Source organism: Cydia splendana, chromosome 1 (genome assembly GCF_910591565.1).
Source record: "Cydia splendana chromosome 1, ilCydSple1.2, whole genome shotgun sequence".
NCBI lineage: Eukaryota > Metazoa > Arthropoda > Insecta > Lepidoptera > Tortricidae > Cydia > Cydia splendana.
In genome coordinates this window covers 9443594-9466315 of record NC_085960.1, presented here as the reverse complement: position 1 = coordinate 9466315, position 22722 = coordinate 9443594, and the positions used below count along the sequence as shown (strand labels likewise).

Sequence of the window (22722 nt, the reverse complement as noted above, 5' to 3'; positions counted from 1 at the left end):
CGCGCCTTTTTTTACTGACAAGATACCTACAGTCCTCTGTACAATAGTATAGAGATGAAATGGTAGAGTCGGGAGATGGCCGAACGAGATGGTCTTATGGAACTTTCAGTACGAGTAGCAGAGAATGCGTCATTGATGTTTGTCCTTGTCACAGTCTCACATTTTTTTAATTCCCCACCGTAAATTTAGTACGGTTTATGGTGGGTAACAAATAACCCTACCAAATTACGTAGGTTGTTTTTGGTATGTTGTTAGGAATGTTCAAAATTATTTTTAATTTTGTCGCATTGCATATGTCCTGTCGCGCATGGGCGCACGCTTATGGCACTTTTATATAATACTACATGTCTATGACACATTAATAGTGCTGTCTCGCTTGCATAGTCATTTTCCGTACTGAATGACATGTGTAAGCGAGACAGCGCTATGCATTTGTAGAGCGACGTCCCGTTCCCATCTGTCATTCCGTACGAAAACCGAATAAAAATTCCGAACGTCTGCGGCCAGGCATTGCGCCCAGGGTAATAGTCGTAACACACTACCGCACCGCACCGCGACCTTGGTGTGCATTACCCATAAGTAAGAGCGAGAAAGATATATCTCTTCGCTCTTACTTATGGGTGCGGCGCACCTTGGTGCGATGCAGTAGTGTGTTACGGCTTTAACCCTGGCCACACACGCAAGGAATTTTCATTCGGTTTCCGGACGGAATGACAGGTGGGAACGGGAAATCGCTCTACAAATGCCTAGCGTTGTCTCGTTTGCACATTTCATTCCGTTCGGAAAATTCCGTGCGTCTGCGCCAGGAATCAGTTTGCAAAGAGTGTTTTTATTTGTGTCTCAAATAGTTTTGTGAGTTTTGACATGTGTCATTGCATATATGCCGGGCCGTAGGCTTTGCCGCCAAATTATCAATCATCTTTCCATTTCCATCTTTCTTTGTTCAGTTCACCTACTCAACCTAGTGGTTACTGGCTTGTTTTTCGAGTTTTCGTTATATGTTGAATTACTAGAATTTATTACACCGTTTCCAAAAAGCGAGTTCGTAGGATTCTCTCAAGTTAATATCTTTAAGCGTTGCAAGTAAACCTGTCGAGCCTTTTGAGATTTATAGGATTACTAAAAATGCCCGCTGAAACACAGCCTATCCTAAAATTCACACGCCTAAGTGAACATGCTTTCGCTCCTTTACGTGGTTCCGAGAAGGCTGCTGGTTTCGATCTGAAGAGGTACACTTGTTTTACCGTTAATTGGTCTTATACATTGTTTTACGATATCATTTTTACGCAGGTGACTAACGACCAGATTTTATTATTCTTAAAATTCTCTGTTACAGTGCTTATGAATACATAGTTCCTGCTCGCGGCAAAGAAGTAGTGAAGACCGATTTGCAGATTGAACTGCCCTCAGGGTGTTATGGCAGAGTGGCCCCTCGCTCTGGCCTGGCGGTAAAAAACTTCATTGATGTTGGAGGTATGTTATAGTCCGATAGCTTGTTTTTTTATTTGGAATTCCTAGCTGACTTAATAATATAATGTTAATAAAACAGTCACATAATTCTAAACCAAGCTAGGCAGTGTCTCAAACTCACAGGAAACCGCCTGTGGTTTGGTCTGTGCTCAAACATTACATTTCACATACCCCCATAATCTAGAACTCCTATGAACTCCTTTTTCAAACAATTTTTTCCATGATAACAGTCATATTTATTTATTGTAATGATGCTCAAAGGGTCCACAATAAAGTGATTCACCTTTTACTGATCTAAGTTACTATATGAGAATACACAAGGACTAATAACTATATAAGATGTATTCAGGATTTTCCAAAAATTTTCCAAACAAGAGTCCTTTTTCATCACCAAATTCAACAAAAACCTTTTTTAAAATTAGAGTTATTAATATGATTAACACTGTTCTTTCCCAAAAAATGCATGCTTAAGATTAAACTGATAATTAACCTGTGGTTTGTGGTAATTACAAACTATATGTATTGAGATGCTTCCACTAAAAATCCAAAGCTGCCGTATGTGTATTTTGACAAATCAGAGTATGTAGTTGAAAATGTGAAATAGAGACGTAATAGTTTTATATTTCATTATTTCACTTCCATGTTTTTAGGGTCCTGTACCAAAAAGGTACAAAAGGAACCCTTAGTTTTCCTTCAATTTCACGTTCAAAGTGTGTATAACAATATTCCATTAGTTGCTTTATAAAATAAATAAATAGTCATAATTTTTCCATATTATCTGCTTAAATTACTTCTTTTAAAGTCAAATATCCGCTTACTATTATAACTTTTTAATATTTTGTGTTCTACATTGTATAGATATATGTGTATCGGAAGTCAATAAATGAGAATTCCCTATGACAGTTCAAAACTGCCACAATAATTCCGGTGTCTGTTCCTCACAATGTTTTCATTTACCTAAACATGACCGGTATAATGTATATCAACTTCTGGTTAACACACTAATTGCCAAACACGACATCCACGCCAGGCCACAACAATTTCGTCATATAAAGCAGTAGTACCATGATCCTGACTATCGGGTGTTCCGCCCTGGGAACGAAATCATAAAACACCCGATGATAGTCAATGACTGTCAGATTACCAAAAGTGAAGTGCCGTGCTTCAGGTCAAATCCACACTAATAGCATCTAATATAAAAATGGAATGATTACTAAATTAGTGCAATAAATTTTAAGGATCTATTATGGTCTTCAAATCCAATAACACAAGTGAAATTTCACTGTTGCTTTTTGTCTTGTTGTAGCTGGTGTGATCGATGAAGACTATAGAGGAAATGTTGGAGTAGTGCTCTTCAATCATTCCGACCAAGATTTTAAGGTGGCTAAAGGTGATCGAATTGCACAGCTGATTTGTGAAAGGATTTACTATCCAGATCTTGTTGAAGTTGGGAGTCTGTCAGAAACAAAGAGAGCTGATGGAGGGTTTGGGTCTACAGGAACTCAATAAAATAATAAACAAACTGATCTTCGTGTGATACTTCTTTTTAATGTTTAATATAGTATGTAAGGCATTACATTACATTTAATTCATATTATGTTTTATTTAATTATCCTGGAACAATATCACATTTTAATTTCTTCAAAATTATGTAGTACACTTGCAAGTTCAAGTTTCTGTGGAGGCATTATAACTGGTGGTAATGCTGAAACAGGTTCCTTGCTTCTCATCAAGAAAGGCTTCAGAAAACTTTTAATTTTATTGTCACTCTGAACATTAAAATCTGACTCTGCTTTTTGCACTACTTTTTCTATTAGGTCAACATTGCTGGTTAGTTGAATAATAATGTCACCAACTGTGTTAATTTTCTTAGAGAGTATAGTTATATCGCTGCGGTATTTACTAATATCCTCCGAAAGAGCAGATCCACACTCGCTGTTCTTCATCTTGATCATGTGTAAGACACTGGTTAATTCTTCAAGGCGTGTCAACATATTGTCAATCACATCCTGAACTGTCTGGAATCCACTTGAAAGATCCAACTTAAAGTAAGCTGCATAATCTTGCACAACTTCTTCGACCATTTTGCAATAATATTTACACTCCGAAGTCAGGATAACCGTACTCGAAAAAGCTAACAATTTTATCTAACACATCTGTCAAAAGTTTTGACAGTTCCCTAAAAGAAAGCGGAATTAGGTGTAAAACTTTGTTGAACAACTCCATTTTTTTCTATAAAACCATGGCAAAAGTGAGACTTCTTGCTGCGAAATATACACGACTGCTACCTTCATCACATTAAAGTTCTTGTGAAACAACGTATTTTGAAATATGAGAGGGGCTGACCATGACATTATTTTGTGAACTTCTTGATTGTTTTGGTGCCTGAATACATAGCTTAGATAAGTAATTTGCCTCAATGTGATGGTATCAATATCAATAAAATGGCATATCATATAAAGATTAACGATTGTTATAATAATTATTCGTTGCTAGGAAAGGAAAAACTAGACCTACGGCGCGCTGTATGAAAAGGCGCATCAACACCAATCCAATTCAAAACCATGAAAAAGAAAAGTGCTTCATATTTACACACCTTGTATTGTCAACAGACGACCGCACCGGACCGCTGCCGTCTGTGCGGTCGAGCGCACGTTCAATCTCGTGTGTAAGCTTGTCCGTCGTACGTTCGTTAAGGACGTAGCTATATGTGAAAGCGAGAAAGAGATATTTTGACCGCACCAAGATCGCGGTCGAGTGCGGCCGTCTGTAATGTCTTTTGCGTTTATTCTGTCCCTCACGGACGCATGCGTATAGCACTTCTATAGAATCCTACCATCTATGGTATTTTTGTTTTAAAATTATTATCTGTGGTCAAACAACAAGTGTCAAATCAGATCGCAGGGGCTTTAATTTTTGGTGGTTTTGATTTTGTGTTTTATTCTTAATAATTGAGAATTTATCAAATAATGCTACCGTCTACAGGCTACTTTAAGGGAATTAATTGTCCATTTTATGATAGTGGTTTATGCGAGCGACCTTATTGTCATTTTCGTCATGTTAAAAAAGAATTGCAAGGCACGTCGAATGACGGGATCGAAAGTGGAGCGATTCTACAGAAACTTGTGTCGGCGGCGGTACAAAAGGTTCTTCAGCAGACTGATACCTCGCCTTCGTTGCCACAGACAGGTGTTGTGGAGAGTATAACAGAGCAAAGCAAAGCAGCATCAGTACCTAAGGCGACATATAATCCAACCCCTATCGCAGAACTGAACAAAATTAATGTAGACCTAGAAACTATTGATGATGGCAATGACCAGAAGAAAAGGCATATCCCAGTCCCCTACACACCAAGAAAACCTGCTAGTTTACCCATTAAAAGATCTTTCGATAGTGACAATACATCAAAGCCATTTGTATTCATACCACCTCCTCTTAAATACACGCCAGGTTCTACTGAAAGTATACAATTAGATCAATATACGCCTAAGGGCACTGTAGAGTCAACAGAGAAGTATACACCTGGTGTAGAACCTGAACTACCTGAGTATTCTCCTGTGGAAAATCAGAATTCAAGTAAATTAAACTACATTCCATCAGATAAAAATGTTACCAAGAAGAAAAATATACTGGAATATAAACCTGCCAAAGTAGCTCCCAAACCAGATGTTCCATCAGTTACCTACCAGCCTACACCTCGCTCACTGGCTCCTTGTTTCTCCAGTGATGAAGATGAGCCAGAAACTAAGAAACCTAAATTAGTTAATGACTTAAAGGGTTTTGATGATTTAGAACCAGAGTTTGATATATTGGATCAAATATTAAATGAAGAAAAACTGACAGATGATGTTAAAAAGAAATCACTATTGAATGATACAAGTAAGAAAAAATCTTCAAAGGAACATAAAGAAAATAACAATGATGATGCTTGCAGAAAAAACAATAAATCACTAAATAAATTTGATTCAAAAAAGTCATCACGGGAAAAAGGCAAGAATGAAAAGGATAAGTCAGCTTCTCATGAGAAACATAAACATGACAGTAAGTCAAGTAGTTCTAGTAGAAAATCAAGTCACAAAAGTTCTAGCAAAGATAAAGACAAAGAAAAATACAAAGAAGATAAAAAAGATAAACAAAAAGATAAGAAACACTCTAGTTCCAGAAGCAGTGATAGAAGTTCAAGACATTCAGAAAAACTTTCTAAAAGTTCTGATAAAGAATCAAGAAAATCCAAGAACTCTACGCAGCATAAAAGCAGTACTTCTGTAAGAAAAAGTAAAGAACATAAATCTAATAATAGTTCTAAGATGTCAAAAGAGAAACGAGAAAAATCTGCACAGGACAATTCTATCAATGGGTTTTCAGATAATGATAACAATGACATTTCAAATGATAACATTGATTTTGATCAAAATGAGGAGGAGACGTATCTTACAGAGTCAGATGAAGAAGCAATAGCATTAGAGTGTAGAAAAATATTTGAAGAGTATGAACCTACCAAAAAAACGATTTATGAAGACATAGAAAATAAAGTGCAAAATGATTGTGAGGAGGAATATGTGCCTACTAAAAAAAGAATATCTCGGACACTGGATAAAAATGTTAAAATAATACCTAAGCTTCCTGCAAAACCTGATTTTAAATTAAACGCAGCTCAAGCTATGGCAGAGAGGTTGGCCAAAATTAAAGAATATCATGCTGCTAAAAATAATTTACAGCCATCTAGTAATGAACAAAACATCCCGAAAATAGATTTTGCACGGAATAGTTCAAACACAAGCACCAAGATACGCATTGCGCATGTACCTTATGCATCAACAATGATGAATGCAAAAAAAGTTTTACCACCCAGTCAAACTGTAGCTAAACAACAGCCCTCAACCAGCTCCACTATAGTTCAAACTGTCAAAAAAGGTGTGCAAAGAGTTGCCCATATGCCTAATGAAAAATTTATCGATAGACCTGGAGTTCTTGAACCACTTGCCTCAAAGATACCAGCTAATATAAGATCTACATTTTTAAATATGATGATTGATCAGTGTTTAAATATATATCTCTCTGCAGTAGATGCTTATGCTCGAGCTCAGCATGAAGAGTTAGCCACCAGTAAAAAATGTTCTACTGTGCAAATATACAAAAACTCTGCTGTGCTAACAATTAGTAGGCTCAAAAAAGAATTGCAAGAATGCAAAGGAGTAAAAAAATCAGGGACAGACTGTGATACATTGCAGAAGTTACCACAGGGCATATCAGGGCAATCTGGTAATGCTGGGTCATGGAGTATAGAAAATAAGAATAAAAAAATTATAGATTCAAAGGAATTTAATGGTGCAAAACTATATAACAATGTAAAAAAATGGGTGCTATCTGAAGAACAATTACAAAGTAATGGTTTTCCTAGGCTTCATCCAAATGGAAAGAAAGGTGCAGCTATAATTTACGCACAAAACAAACAAAAACCACCTGTGGGAAATATAAGAATGTGCTGTAGATGTAAGAAAGAATTCATGATAGATAAAAAAGGTTTTGCAGTTGTTAAAGAGGAATGCATTTACCATCCTAATAATAAATATAGAGTCCGTGGTGAGGCTCGTTATCAGTGCTGCAGCCAAGATGGAATGGCTGATGGTTGCTGCGTTGCACCCAGCCATGTCTATGAGTACCTTGATTACGACAATCTTAAGGGCTATGTAAGAACACTACCACCTGAAATGACATCAGATGATTATGGTGTTTATTCATTAGATTGTGAAATGTGTTACACTACACACGGCTTAGATTTAACAAGGGTTACAGTTATTAACTCAGTTTGCAAAGTTGTATATGAAACACTTGTGAAGCCGCTTCATCCAATAATAGATTATAATACAAGATATTCTGGAATAACTGAAGAACATATGGCTGAAGTGAAAACTACTCTACTGGAAGTCCAGGCGACATTGCTTACTATGTTTAATAGTAAAACTATACTTATAGGTCATAGTTTAGAATCAGATTTTAAAGCTTTAAAGCTTATCCATGACACTGTCATTGATACAAGTGTTTTGTTTCCTCATAAAATGGGCCCACCATATAAAAGAGCGCTAAGGAACTTGTCCTCTGAATATTTGAAAAAAATTATTCAGAATTCTGTAGATGGACACGACAGTGCCGAAGATGCCATGGTGTGTATGGAGTTAATACATTATAAATTAAAAGAGGACTTAAAAACAAGATGATGTCAATACCTTGAAGGGTAATTGCGTCAGTTTACCGTCCAGTGTCAGTTTCCGTCCACTTTACGGATTAGCAAATATTCATTTCATTTTTAATTTGCTACTTGCGAAATATATTTTTTATGTATTTAAGTAGATAGGTAGATAAATTGTTTAGATATTAAGGATTGTAATAAGACCAAATTTGTGCAGCAGCAATGAAGGATGGAGCATTGGATTCAAATTTCGTCAAGTGGACGAAAACTAGAGCCGGACGAAAACTACCGCAATGACCCTATACTTTCAAAATATGTATTTATAAACACATATATGTAGGTATGTGATAAAATGTGGGACTTAAGTAGTAGGAACAGTGTTATATTATAATAAATAGGTGTTTAGTGGCATTGGTGAACATTTTTAATAAAATGTTGATTCATTTATTACAAAAGTGTAAATTGTAAACTACCTACCTTACTAAGTATCAATATTTTCCCCAAAAATGTACTTTTTTTAGTTTAAAGATAGAATTATCTATAGGTATTTATCTAGACTAGATAGTAATTAATGCAATAATTATACCTACTATTGATTTTGTAATTTAATGGTCTTTTTATAATAACATATTTATGAATACACCACGTTATTTTATTTTATATTTAATTAACAAATATGGCTGTTTGTTATCAGCCTTTCTATCACTCGTGCATATTTGATTTGATAGACTAGAGCAGGGCTCTCCAAACCCCGGCCCGCGAAGCGTTCCAATCCGGCCCGCCGACAGCGGTTCAATCCGGCCCGCGGGAGCCATGCTCCAGGTGTTCAGCCCTAACAGCAGCAACCCCAGATACACCCACCTCCCCTCGGCGCCGACGGTGGCCCGCGCGAAAATTCTGAGGCGCAATATGGCCCTCAGGTAAAAAAGTTTGGAGACCCCTGGACTAGAGTAGAGAGGCAAACATCGGATATCATAGTACTCTTTTACTTTTCTTACCTTTTAGGTGACGTGAAAAGCAGTAGTTACTGTGTCACATGACTGTTTTTTCTTCCGTTTATTTCAAGGACTGAAGACGTTTATACTCCTCCTGAATTCAGTAATAAATAAAACACTATCAATACTATAATGTTGTCCTTGTCACACTATGTTATAATACTGTGTGGAACCACAAGACGCTTAACACTTGATATGAAACCGTCACTACGCTAAGAATCCTTCGTTTGGTACAGGGTTAAAGGTTCCGTCACACAGGCACGTTTCCCGGGCGGGGCCTGAGCGTGGCGTAAGAGTTTTATATTTAAAAGCGGCGCGCCCCACTCACGCGGTGCCCGCAAAATGCGCCTGTGTGACGGAGCCTTTATTGTACTTGCGTCCCCGCCTTAACATAATTTACTACTTTAACTTATGGGGGTTTGCTGTGTACGTTTACTTAGGTATTCGTATCCAGACTATCCAGAGCAATAAAACATGTACGGGTATTATTACTTCATGTCATGAGATTTGCCGTGTTATGGTGACACTAAAAGCAGATACTTACATGACAGTCATGTAAGTGTCTGCTTTTAGTGTCAGACATGACTATAAAGAGTATAAAGTACTAGTAGTTCGCCCCGACCGAACGCGAATTTACAAAGCCTATACTGATAAGGTCCAGATGCGAACTGAACTGGATTAGCTTTTGTTTGGACAAAACTTGACCAAACCCTAATCCATTACAGTGCAGAAATTTACTGAAATCGTATAGACTTTATTGGCTAAATTAATATGGATATTGTTGCTACAAATGCTAGTTTGTTGCGATCTAAAACTTGAATAAAATTTTAGTAATGACTCCGATTGTATTGTATTAATTACCGTTCGTGCTAATTACTTAAAAATGTCTAAATTTTTTTTATTCATTTAAGAACTATATCAGTTGAGATTCCTTATTAGGAGATGTTTAGTGTGAAATCGTAATACAATTATAAGTCGACTGTATTTTATAATACATTGGTACATAACGAAGTAGATGATTTATTTAAGGACCAAGATTTACTACGGTGTTCTGCCTTTTCTCCGAAGTTTTATTGTCCGAATTTCACTTGCCAGACAACTTTTCGCAAATGATTTACTTTGGCAACCAACATTCGCCAAATTTTCATCATGACGACGTTTGACTTTATAGTAGATTATTATTAGGTGTACAACGTTTGGAGTACATTTATTCGGTCAAATCATTCAATAGCTCTAGATATTTATTAATACGATATCGTCTAGTCATTTGACAGAGTTCACTGAGTCAAGATAGGCGCGACGACGAGCGAAGCGAGGAGGAGCGTGTTACCTAACACGCCTTCACCTGAACTGCGACCAAACAGCGAACCGACTTTTTTTTACATAGAACGACTTTTCTGGCAACAATTCATTTTCCTGGGGGTTGCAGTTCTAACCTAACCTAAGCCACTTTTCTGGCAACAGTTCATTTTCTCGAGGGTCGCAGTTCTAACTTAACCTAACCCAAATTTTTGGTAACAGTTCGTTTTCTTGGGGTCGCAGTTCTAACCTAACCTAACCCACTTTTCCAGCAACATTTCGTTTTCTTGGAGGTTGCAGATCAAACTAACCTAAACTACTTTTTTGGCAATTTACATGAATACTAGGTGAAAGGTAATTTAGTAAAAAAATAATTGTTGTAATCAATATTCAGTGAACTTTAGTGTCGTACAAATAATACTCGATGAATAATATTGAATAATGACGGCGAGACTCCGCTCGACTAGGTATTGTGAGAGCATTAATGTTTAAATATATCGCGACAAAATCTAAACCATTTCAGTAAATGTGTATTATTAAAATTTAGATATCACATTCAAATGTGACTGAACTTACTAAACTCGACTAGGTTTTGGCGTGAATAATATTTGAAAATATGTACGCAAAAAGCTAATCCATTTCAGTGACTACTTTTTACCGAAACGGTATAGATATTGTCAAGTAATATGCATAAACAAAAGCTCACCTATTAGAATCGGAGTCGTGACTGAAATAGTATAGCTTTTGTAAATTCGCCGACCGAACCGAGAACTCGCGGTTCGCCAAAAAGATCAATTAAATGCAGTGCTACTTAGTCCGAGATGGGCATTTCGTAATTGATTCCCGATTCCACGATTACTTGAAATTACTTTTTAATCTGATTACAGATTACTTTGTAATCTAACAATACCGAATTACTAAGTATAATTCCATTTCAGGAATCGGGAATCAATTTCTCGAATATTACAATTACTAGTAATTGGAATCAATGTCGATTCCTCATTACAGGAATGCATTACTTGATTCCTTTCAGATTACATTTCGTACTACTACTATCAAAAGTACATTTCGATAGTAGATATAGATGTTGTTGACTTACTAGGATGCATCTATAACTTATTTGAAACAGGTGCGCAGATTTCGAAAATGATCACCATGACCTATAAAACGACATCCATGACGACTTTTATGACATAGTGCATGGCCGCCATCTTGGATTTCAAAATAGTCATCATTTTCGAAATCTGCGCCCCCTATAACCTATAAAACGACATCCATGACGACTTTTATGACATACTGCATGGCCGCCATCTTGGGATTCAAAATGCTCATCATTTTCGAAATCTGCGCCCCTTGAAACCTATAAAACGACATCCATGACGACTTTTATGATATAGTGCATGGCCGCCATCTTAGATTTCAAAATAGTCATCGTTTTCGAAATCTGCGCCCCCTATAACCTATAAAACGACATCCATGACGACTTTTATGACATACTGCATGGTCGCCATCTTGGAATCCAAAATGCTAATTTTCGAAATCTGCGCCCCCTAAAACCTATAAAACGACATCCATGACGACTTTTGTGACATAGTGCATGGCCGACATTTTGGAATCCAAAATGGTCATCATTTTCGAAATCTGCGCCCCCTAAAACCTATAAAACGACATTCATGACTTTTTTATGACATAGTACATGGCCGCCATCTTGGATTCCAAAATAGTCATCATTTTCGAAATCTGCGCCCCCTATAACCTATAAAACGACATCCAGCCGGCTTAGCACGGTCGCGTTTTTATCCCTTGTCACCATGCCTGTCACGTTCTAACAAGTATGTAAGTGCGAAAGGGACGCGCATAGTGATAGTCGATAAAAATGGAACCGTGCTGAGCCCGCATGACGACTTTTATGACATACTGCATGGCAGCCATTTTGGATTCCAAAATGGTCATCATTTTTGAAATCGGGGCCCCTAAAACCTATAAAACGACATCCATGACGACTTTTATGTCATAGTGCATGGCCGCCATTTTGGAATCCAAGAGGGTCATCATTTTCGAAATCTGCGCCCTCTAAAACCTATAAAACGACATCCATGACGACTTTTATGTCATAGTGCATGGCCGCCATTTTGGAATCCAAGATGGTCATCATTTTCGAAATCTGCGCCCCCTAAAAGTCCTAAAACCTATAAAACGACATCCCTGACGACTTTTGTGACATAGTGCATGGCTGACATTTTGGAATCCAAAATGGCCATCATTTTCGAAATCTGCGCCCCCTAAAACCTATAAAACGACATTCATGACTTTTTTATGACATAGTACATGGCCGTCATCTTGGATTCCAAAATAGTCATCATTTTCGAAATCTGCGCCCCCTATAACCTATAAAACGACATCCAGCCGGCTTAGCACGGTCGCGTTTTTATCCCTTGTCACCATGCCTGTCACGTTCTAACAAGTATGTAAGTGCGAAAGGGATGCGCATAGTGATAGTCGATAAAAATGGAACCGTGCTGAGCCCGCATGACGACTTTTATGACATACTGCATGGCAGCCATTTTGGATTCCAAAATGGTCATCATTTTTGAAATCGGGGCCCCTAAAACCTATAAAACGACATCCATGACGACTTTTATGTCATAGTGCATGGCCGCCATTTTGGAATCCAAGAGGGTCATCATTTTCGAAATCTGCGCCCCCTAAAACCTATAAAACGACATCCATGACGACTTTTATGTCATAGTGCATGGCCGCCATTTTGGAATCCAAGATGGTCATCATTTTCGAAATCTGCGCCCCCTAAAAGTCCTAAAACCTATAAAACGACATCCATGACGACTTTTGTGACATAGTGCATGGCCGACATTTTAGAATCCAAAATGGTCATCATTTTCGAAATCTGCGCCCCCTAAACCCTATAAAACGACATTCATGACGACTTTTATGACATAGTACATGGCCGCCATCTTGGATTCCAAAATAGTCATCATTTTCGAAATCTGCGCCCCCTATAACCTATAAAACGACATCCATGACGACTTTTATGACATACTGCATGGCAGCCATTTTGGATTCCAAAATGGTCATCATTTTCGAAATCGGGGCCCCCTAAACCTATAAAACAACATCTATGACGACTTTTATGTCATAGTGCATGGCCACCATTTTGGAATCCAAGATGGTCATCATTTTCGAAATCTGCGCCCCCCAAAACCTATAAAACGACACCCATGACGAGTTTTATGAGTTTTATGACATACTGCATGGCCGCCATTTTGGAATCCAAAATAGTCATCATTTTCGAAATCTGCGCCCCCTAAAACCTATAAAACAACATCCATGACGACTTTTATGTCATAGTGCATGGCCTCCATTTTGGAATCCAAGATGGTCATCATTTTCGAAATCTGCGCCCCCCAAAACCTATAAAACGACATCCATGACGAGTTTTATGACATACTGCATGGCCGCCATTTTGGAATCCGAACTGGTCATCATTTTCGAAATCGGGGCCCCCTAAAACCTATAAAACGACATCCAGGACGACTTTTATCTCATAGTGCATGGCCGCCTTTTTGGAATCCAAAATGGTCATCATTTTCGAAATCTGCGCCCCCCAAAACCTATAACACGACATCCACGACGACTTTTATGACATACTGCATGGCCGCCATCTTGGAATACAAAATGGTCATCATTTTCGAAATCTGCGCCCCCCAAAACCTATAAAACGACATCCATGACGACTTTTATGACATAGTGCATGGCTGCCATTTTGGAATCCAAAATGGTCATCATTTTTGAAATCTGCGCCCCCTAAAACCTATAAAACGACATCCATGACGACTTTTATGACAGTGCATGGCCGCTATCTTGGATTCCAAAATTGTCATAATTTTCGAAAAAAATCTTAAATTAAAAAAAAAAACAATATTATAAATGTGTAAACCGAGCACTTTCATTTGATACCAAACTCGACCATGCTTTCTTGCAATTTAAATGACCAGAATAGCAAGACCTCTAGCTCAATAACCTCTTGTTCGAGCCAGCTCAAAATTTAATGACTAAAATGTAATGCCCTCGACTATACGTTCACCCAATTTCATTTAAATTTGGACAAATTTAATTAAGTTATTGAGTATCAAACTATCCTCTGATAGTTCAGCTTAAAAACATCGAAATGCCGGGACGTGCCCCTAGCCAGCCGTGTGTTCAAAGTCGAATGTAAGAACTTCACTTCGCTTCGCTCGCTCGTTCGATAATATGTAAATATAAACACGGACAAAGTGCCAAAAATATGTACCTATACACAACCTTATTGCCATTATGGTAGTGTGTATATATTTTTGATAATTTCTCTGTATCGACATTTAATACTTTGGGGTCATCCATTAATTACGTCACACGAATTTCAAGGTTTTTTGACACCTCCCCCCCTCCTTGTCACACTTGGTCACGTTTGGCAAACCCCTCCCCCCCTGGTGTGACGTCACATTTTTTCAACGAAATCGGCAAATCGAATTAAGTATTATTAATTTTTTGTCAAAATATTAGTAAATTTATAACCCAAAACTGATTATGAAAAAAAAATTAAACTAATAAAAACGATTATCGTTCCAAAAACTTGTTTTTGAACTGTACAGTAAATAAAATGATTATAATAAAATTTTGGTTACTGATGAAGTTAAAGTGACGTCACAAAGTTTGTGACTCCCCTCTCCCCCTTGTCACATCAAGTCACATTTTCTTGACCCCCTCCCCCCCCTAAACGTGTGATGTAATTAATGGATTACCCCTTTATACCTCGTTTGTACAGATGCCATGAAGGTGCTTTTTAGGGTTTCGTAGTCACCTAGAAACCCTTATAGTTTCGCCAGGTCTGTCCGTCTGTCCGAGGCTTTGCTCCGTCATCGTTAGTGCTAGAAAGCTGCAATTTGGCAAGGATACATAAATAATGCATTGCGACAGAACGGTAAAATAAAAAAAAAAATAAAAAAATTTTAGAGTACCTCCCACTGCCTCCCAATCCTCCCATACAAAAAGTTTTTTTTTTATTGCTTTGTCCCGATAGTGTGGGGTATCGTACTTGGATAGGTCTTTCAAAATGAATAAGGGTCTCGCAAAAATCATTTTTTTATATACGTAGTTAATATTTTTGGAAATATGAGCCCCGAAAGAAAAGTAATATGTGTCCCCCCCCCCTCTTACTATTGAACCACGGGTCCAATAAATATGAAAAAAATTGTGAAACAAGAGCTTAATATATACTTTCAATGAAAACTATCATGGATCCATTTAGTGGATCATTCTCAGTAGATCCATTGACTAGATCCATAATGTATCTACTGAGATATTTTTTTCTCGATTGATCTCATCATAATCATCATCTCAGCCATAAGACGTCCACTGCTGAACATAGGCCTCCCCCTTGGACCTCCATACGTGCCGGTTGGAAGCGACCCGCATCCAGCGTCTTCCGGCGACCTTAACAAGATCGTCTGTCCATCTTGTGGGTGGACGTCCTACGCTGCGCTTGCTAGTCCGTGGTCTCCACTCGAGCACTTTTCGACCCCATCGGCCATCTTCTCTGCGTGCAATGTGGCCTGCCCATTGCCACTTCAGCTTGCTAATCCGGTGGGCTATGTCGGTGACTTTAGTTCGTCTACGGATCTCCTCATTTCTGATTCGATCACGTAGAGAAACTCCGAGCATAGCCCTCTCCATAGCTCGTTGAGCGACTTTGAGTTTTGAGATGAGGCCGATAGTGAAAGACCACGTTTCGGAGCCGTAAGTCATCACTGGTAACACACATTGATTAAAGACTTTCGTCTTGAGGCACTGAGGTATGTCGGACGAAAAGACATTACGTAGTTTCCCGAACGCTGCCCAACCGAGTTGGATTCGGCGGTTGACCTCTTTCTCGAAGTTGGACCTACCTAATTGGACTACTTGTCCTAGGTAGATGTACGAGTCAACAACTTCGAGTACCGAGTTCCCAACAGAGACTGGGATGGGCACAACATTGGCATTTGACATAAGTTTCGTCTTGTCCATGTTCATTTTCAAGCCCACCCGTTGTGAAACTCGGTTGAGGTCATCGAGCATCATGCTGAGTTCCTCCATCGACTTTGCCATGACTACGATATCGTCGGCAAACCGAAGGTGAGTGATGTATTCGCCGTTGATGTTGATGCCAAGTCCTTCCCATTCCAGGAGCTTGAAGGCGTCTTCCATTACGGCAGTAAACAGTTTCGGAGAGATAACGTCTCCATGCCTTACGCCTCTTCGCAATGGAATCGCCCTCGTGCTCTGCTCCTGTACTCGGACCGACATGGTGGCGTTACTATACAAACACTTCAACACTTCGATGTACCGATAGTCAATATGGCATCGCTGAAGAGACTCAAGCACCGCCCATGTTTCCACCGAATCGAAGGCTTTCTCATAGTCCACAAACGCTAAGCATAATGGCAAGTTATACTCTTCGGTCTTCTGTATAACTTGCCGCAGCGTATGGATGTGGTCTATGGTACTATAGCCTTTTCGGAAACCGGCTTGTTCGGGAGGCTGGAAGTCATCAAGTCTGTGTTCGAGACGGTTCGTGATGACCCTTGAAAACAGCTTATAGACATGGCTCAGAAGCGTGATGGGTCTGTAGTTCTTCAATAGGTTGTTATCACCTTTTTTGAAGAACAGCACCACCTCGCCTCTATTCCATGTTTCAGGCGTTATGCCCTCGGACAAGACGGAATTAAAGAGCTTCTGGAGGACTTTAAGTACCGGTGTTCCACCCGCTCTCAGAAGCTCTGAAGTGATTCCGTCTTTGCCCGGCGTCTTGTTGTTCTTAAGCTGCTTCAGGGCCATCCTAATCTCGTACAGACTGATGTCCGGGATATCTTCGGTATAATGTCGGGACAGCTTGGCTCTTGGATCTCCTACCAAGGTGTCAACGGGCTTTGCGATCGAAGTGTATAACTGTCCATAGAACCTCTCGATCTCACCTAAAACCTCCGCTTTGCTCGACGCTATGCTGCCATCTTCCCGTTTCAGCTTTGTCAGCTGGCTTTGCCCAATAGACTTGTCCTTTGCGAACACTTTGGACCCTTGGTTTCGCTCAATAGTCTCTTTAATACGGTTAGTATTAAAGAGACGCAGATCATGTCGCAAGGACTTAGATATACGTCTATTGAGCTGCCTATATGACTCCGCGTCATCGGGAGACTGCAACTGTAGCGAGCGTCGTTCAACCATGAGGTTTAAGGTTTGCTCGGTCAATTTCTGAGGTCTATTTTACGGCAGGGTCTAAAAAACTTAGACCCTACTGTGTGGACAGTTTCGACTAGCCCGTCGTTGATTTCGTCCACTGAAGCCAAGTTCTCTAGGCAAGCAAAGCGGTTAGAGAGCTCGAGTTGAAAGCTTTCGGGGTTTTGAACATGGGCTCGAGTAGGTCGGAGCGTAGACTTTATCAGGCTGGACCTTTCAAGTTTAATATTGATATTCAGTGTGTCTCTTACGATTCGGTGATCACTACCGGTCTTTACCCTGTTGATCACAGAGACATCACTGAATATCCGTTTCTTGTCGGTCATGATGAAGTCTATTTCGTTTCTCGATTGATCTGCTGTTTAATAAAATGGATCTAATGAGAAAATGTAGTCTTAATAGATATATTAATATATTTATCCTCGCTTCGCGGGGTTCCTATTTCTGGGCGGTTTGCCCTTCGGGCACGTGAAGCTACCTAACGAACCTAACCTACTTACCTACGCTTTTTTCCCCAAAGTGTAATGTTTTCACGAATATCACACTAAATCAATAGGTAGGTATATAGGTTAGGTTCGTTAGGTAGCTTCAGATGCCCGAAGGGCAAACCGCCCAGAAATTTTGAGAATTTTCTGGTTAACGGATTTAGCGAGTAAAGTACTATTCAGTAGATCCACATTGTTCAAAATTGGATCAATTAAGAAAAAAAGATCTCAGCAGATACATGATGGATCTGGTCAATGGATCTACTGAGAATGATCCGATTTAGTCGACTAAGGTCTATAAGGAAAAAATACTAAGTATAAAAATGACGATAATATAAATATTGTCGAGAAAGAAAATTGTAGTAAAATATTATGGACCAAGTATAAAAATGCCGATATTTAAAAATTACTACTATGACTTTTGACTGAAAATAAAAATGACGAGAATGGCTGAGTGTAAAAATTCCAACATTTGGACGGACTTCGATGTGGGTTCACATCTTCGAGCAACACGGAAGGGAGGCGGCATTCGCACTATTTCCCCTCTGCCGAGGTACAAGATTAGCGCGTCAATCTAATCTAGCGCGGGTAATAAAACTAGTTGCACTTGGATTTTTCACTAGACCGAGTCCAGACGCGCGCGTGAACACTGCTGCACAAAAATGCCTGTTTGCTCGGTTTTTTGTTATAAAAAGAGGTCGGGGACATCAAATTTACAAAAAGAAAGTGTTACATTTCACATGTAATATTTTTTTTTACATATCATACGTTTAATTACATTCAAACACAATTATTATATTTTAGTCTCATGTAATTGTTGGATTTATCGATTTTGCTCGCTCAGTACAAATTGCGGATCGGTCGAGCGACAAATCCGACTTCTCGTCTCTCAGAATACAATAACATACTTTAACGAAAATGTGGTAGTGTGCGTGTTGTGACACTTGTCACTCGTCCCTACACAAAAAGAGATCGAGGTTTGCAAGATTTGTCTTTGACGTGTGTCATTTTCTATGTATTTGTGTCGTCATTACAGATTGGATTTTGTATGTAAGTGTGTGAGAAGTGCGACTGTGTGCACCTTTCCCCCCGCGAAAAATGGCAGAAAGATTTGTACGGTGAGATATCGCTTGGGCCCCTCCCTTCCGATGTGTCGGAAGCCGGTGTTGCTCGAAGGTTCACATATAGTTCAGTGAAATTAGCTAAAATTACGGCATAATTAATAAAAGACTTTTCTTAATTGGGATATGTACGTTGACGACCGAAGTTATTTTTCATCAACCCTCCCCAACCCTCCCCCCTCTGCGTCACCCCCCCACACCCCCGCAAAGGGTCCAAAACCCAGTTTTTCTAAATTTTTAAGAAAACCGTTCAAGATACAGAAAAAGGGTGTAGGAACGAAGTAATCCTTATTAAATTTTCTATTAATCTCTTATACACACTATATTGCTATCACTTATAGTTTTTGCGCAATACGTCACGGAAGATGCTATTTTTAGCATTTTCAGTGTTATTTTTCTTCTAATGACTTTTCTCAAATAACACTTACGATATCATCCACGTTTTTAGGGCTCCGTACCTCAAAAGGAAAAAACGGAACCCTTATAAGATCACTCGTGCGTCTGTCTGTCTGTCCGACAATTCCTCCCCCCCCCCCCTTTATCTCTAAAAATACTGGGCCTAAAATTTTGAAAAAAATACACAAGATAGTACTTACTTTACCTATAGATAATAGGAAAACCTATTAGAAATTTGCAGTCAAGCGTGAGTCGGACTTATGTACGGAACCCTTGGAACGCGAGTTCAACTCGCACTTGACCGGCTTTATTGAATTAAGTAAATAGTTATTTAAAATGGGTATTATTTATTGAAAGAGTTTGTGTTTGTGGGACGGTAAGCATGATAAAGACATTGAAAGGAGAGTAAATGCTGGAAATCGTGTGAATGGGGCACTTAACGCTTTTATGAGCAGCCAGAAGCTGTCGCAAAAAGCACGGTTGGCTGTTCATAGAGGGGTGTTGGTGCCTACACTTATGTATGGTAGCGAAAGTTGGGTATGGCAGAAGAGGCATCAGAGCCAAGTGAATGCAGTGGAAATGAGAGCGCTGAGAAGTGTGTGTGGTGTGAGACTGCAAGATAGGATTAGGAACAGTGTGATAAGGGAAAAGTGTGGACTGAATGTAGATGTAGTGACTAAAATTTTCTCTGATCAGATCGGGGAAATCCTGAAGAAAGGCCAGGTCAAGAACACCCTAAACCGGCGAGCGTGTATGAGCAATGTAATGAAAGTGAAGGAAGCGAAAGAGGTATGTCAGGATCATAGCAAGTGGAAATCCGTGGTCTCTGCCTACTCTTCCGGGAAATAGGCGTGATTATATGTATGTAATGTAACTATATGTTATTTATTATTAAACTACTTCATTTGACGATGCTATGCCATTTTTTAAATACATCGCCTTCAAATATTTTTAATGTCAGCTAATATCGTTATTAACCACTTGTCTGTATATGAAACGGATCCTGACCGAAATTTATAGGTACAGCACAACCGAGGGTGAACCCACGATTTTTGATCACCACACACATCTTCTTCCTCGCGTTATTTGTCGCTTTTCGGTGAAGGAAAACATCGTGAGGAAACCGGACTAATCCCAGTAAGGCCTAGTTTCCCCTCTGGGTTGGAAGGTCAGATGGCAGTCGCTTTCGTAAAAACTAGTGTCTACGTCAAATCATGGGATTAGTTGCCAGCGGACCCCAGGCTCCCATGAGCCGTGGCAAAATGCCGGGAACAACGCGAAGAAGATGATGAACTTTTCATGTGTGTGGTGGTCAAAAATCGTGGGTTCACCCTCGTTTGTGTTGTATAAAATTCGGTCAGCGGGCGCAGCACGGTTCCAATTTTATCGCCTATCACTATGCGCGTCCCTTTCGCACTTACATACTTGTTAGAGCGTGACAGGCATGGTGAGGCAACATAGAGGTACAATAATAGAGAGGAAACGGGGGAGGGGCCAAATGACCGAACGAGATACACTTATAGAACTTTCAGTAGGTGTAGCAAGAAAGCGGTACTATTGCTTGTCCTTGTCACAGTCTCACTTTTTGTTTGTTCCCCACCATACATTTAGTATGGGTTATGGTGGGCAACAAATAACCTACCTACCTTCTATGTGAGGCAAGCTATAAAAACGCGACCGTGCGGTCTGTTTCACAGTCAAGTGGTTAATAGTAACGATGTTCGGTGAGCTTAAAAATGTTTGAAGACGATGTATTTTCAAAATGGCATAGCATCGTCAAATCAAGGAGTTTAATAATAAATAATACACCATTTTAAAGAACATATTAACTATTTATTTAAATTAAACAAAATTTGGCGATATCGTAAGTATATTTTGAGAAAAGTTATCTTACAAAAGAAAAAAAACGTAAATTCTAAAAAAGTTGCATATATGGTGACAGATTTCACAAAAACTATAAGTGATAGCACTATAGTGTGTATAAGAGATAAATAGCAAATTTGCTAAGGATCACTTCGTTCCTACACACTTTTTCTATATCTTGAACGGTTTTCTTAAAAATTTAGAAAAACCGCGTTTCTGGCCCTTTGCGGGGGTGTGGGGGGGTGACGCAGAGGGGGGAGGGTTGGGGAGGGTTGATGAAAAATAATTTCGGTCCATAACCTACATATCCCAATTGAAAAAAGTCTTCTATTAATTATGCCAAGTTTTCCATATATTTTTTTCCAGAAGCAACGTACTAATAGAAGACATTATTGACATAATGAAATGAAGTCTGCTTTGTTCACATTGGATTCTGTGCTAACAGATTAATTTCTTCAAATATTTTATTAGAATAAAAATTGTGTTTTTCAATTTAGTTTCTTTTAACCAAAAACTACATCGTTTAAGAATCTTGTGCACTTGGAAACCATTTTTTTTTTCATTTTTGGATCAATTGGAGGAACTCGTGATTCTGAGTAGACAGACGGACATAAGTACCTAATACTTACAAAAAAATCCTAAAAACAAAAATGCAAGTTAGGGGTACAACCTTAAATAGAGATGTCCTGATATATGTATTTACATAATACCTTGACTAACATACCGAACCATATAAACCTGAAATGCTGAGTGGGTAACGCATTCTTTATTAGGACAGACAAACGACACGAACTAAGCAGGGTGTAACAAAAATGCTGGTGTTCCGTAATCAACTAATCAGTGGTCTCGGAGAAGACCACGGCCACCACGGGGACAACGCCGTCCTCGAAACGTTGGAGGTAAATCTTAAAACTTAAATACGCGATTAAGTCCCGTTGTGTAGTTTGATAATGTTCAATAATCGTGAAAGTTTAAATCAGTGGATTTCATATTTAACCAAAAACGCTACGGTACAGTCGACGTCAAAGATATGTTTACACTTTTTGCCTTAAGTATTACAAAGGAGTAAGGTGCAAAAGTGTAAACATATTTTTGACGTCAACTGTACAATTATTTTTATTACCCCAGGAATTAGTACCTTTCACTTATTAGTATGTTACTAATTCATGGCGTAATAAAAATAGTTGAATAAAAACTTTTTACAAAAAAAATAAACCGACTTCAAAAAGGATGAAATAAAATATTATCCTTTTTTATGTCTATGCGTTACCAACTGATATGTTTGAAGTCGGTGCCAAGCCAAATTTTAAAGCATAAGTACCATGACTTTGGTGCGATTCGATAAGGATTTACTTACCTCGTTGGATTGCCTTACACGACGACAATGAACGTACTTTCTGTAGGTACAGTCGACGTTAAAAATATGTTTACACTTTTCGCCTTATTACAAACCTTCTTGGCGCAGTCCGTACCTACCATGTTTGTCGGCACATTAGTGTAAATATAAATGCATTTTTTTGCCGTCGTATTTTTTAAAGAGCATTTCTTACCAATGCTCGAACAGTCTATAGCACGCAATGTGGGATTGGGACTGAGTTATATCCCGTCCCTTATCCAGAGGACTACATTTCAAA

General features: G+C 38.9%; 2 protein-coding genes across 2 annotated transcripts; both read left to right on the top strand.

Moving 5' to 3' along the window:
- Nucleotides 1–986: 986 nt before the first annotated feature.
- Nucleotides 987–3062, top strand: LOC134790521 (deoxyuridine 5'-triphosphate nucleotidohydrolase). The gene is made up of 3 exons (XM_063761346.1): nt 987–1229; nt 1337–1473; nt 2777–3062. Exons 1-3 carry the CDS (start codon nt 1126–1128, stop codon nt 2977–2979), a joined length of 444 nt encoding a protein of 147 aa, XP_063617416.1. The 5' UTR covers nt 987–1125; the 3' UTR covers nt 2980–3062.
- Nucleotides 3063–4370: 1308 nt separating this feature from the next.
- On the top strand, nt 4371–7763 carry LOC134790510 (RNA exonuclease 1 homolog). The gene has a single exon (XM_063761335.1). The coding sequence runs from the start codon at nt 4440–4442 to the stop codon at nt 7686–7688; it is 3249 nt and encodes a 1082-aa protein (XP_063617405.1). The 5' UTR covers nt 4371–4439; the 3' UTR covers nt 7689–7763.
- Nucleotides 7764–22722: the final 14959 nt, after the last annotated feature.

Coding starts and splice junctions, on each gene's coding strand:
- LOC134790521 (XM_063761346.1), top strand. CDS start 1,126: ATGCCCGCTGAAACACAGCCTATCCTAAAATTCACACGCCTAAGTGAA. Junction 1,230..1,336: donor GCTGGTTTCGATCTGAAGAG/GTACACTTGTTT, acceptor TCTCTGTTACAG/TGCTTATGAATACATAGTTC. Junction 1,474..2,776: donor AAACTTCATTGATGTTGGAG/GTATGTTATAGT, acceptor GTCTTGTTGTAG/CTGGTGTGATCGATGAAGAC.
- LOC134790510 (XM_063761335.1), top strand. CDS start 4,440: ATGCTACCGTCTACAGGCTACTTTAAGGGAATTAATTGTCCATTTTAT.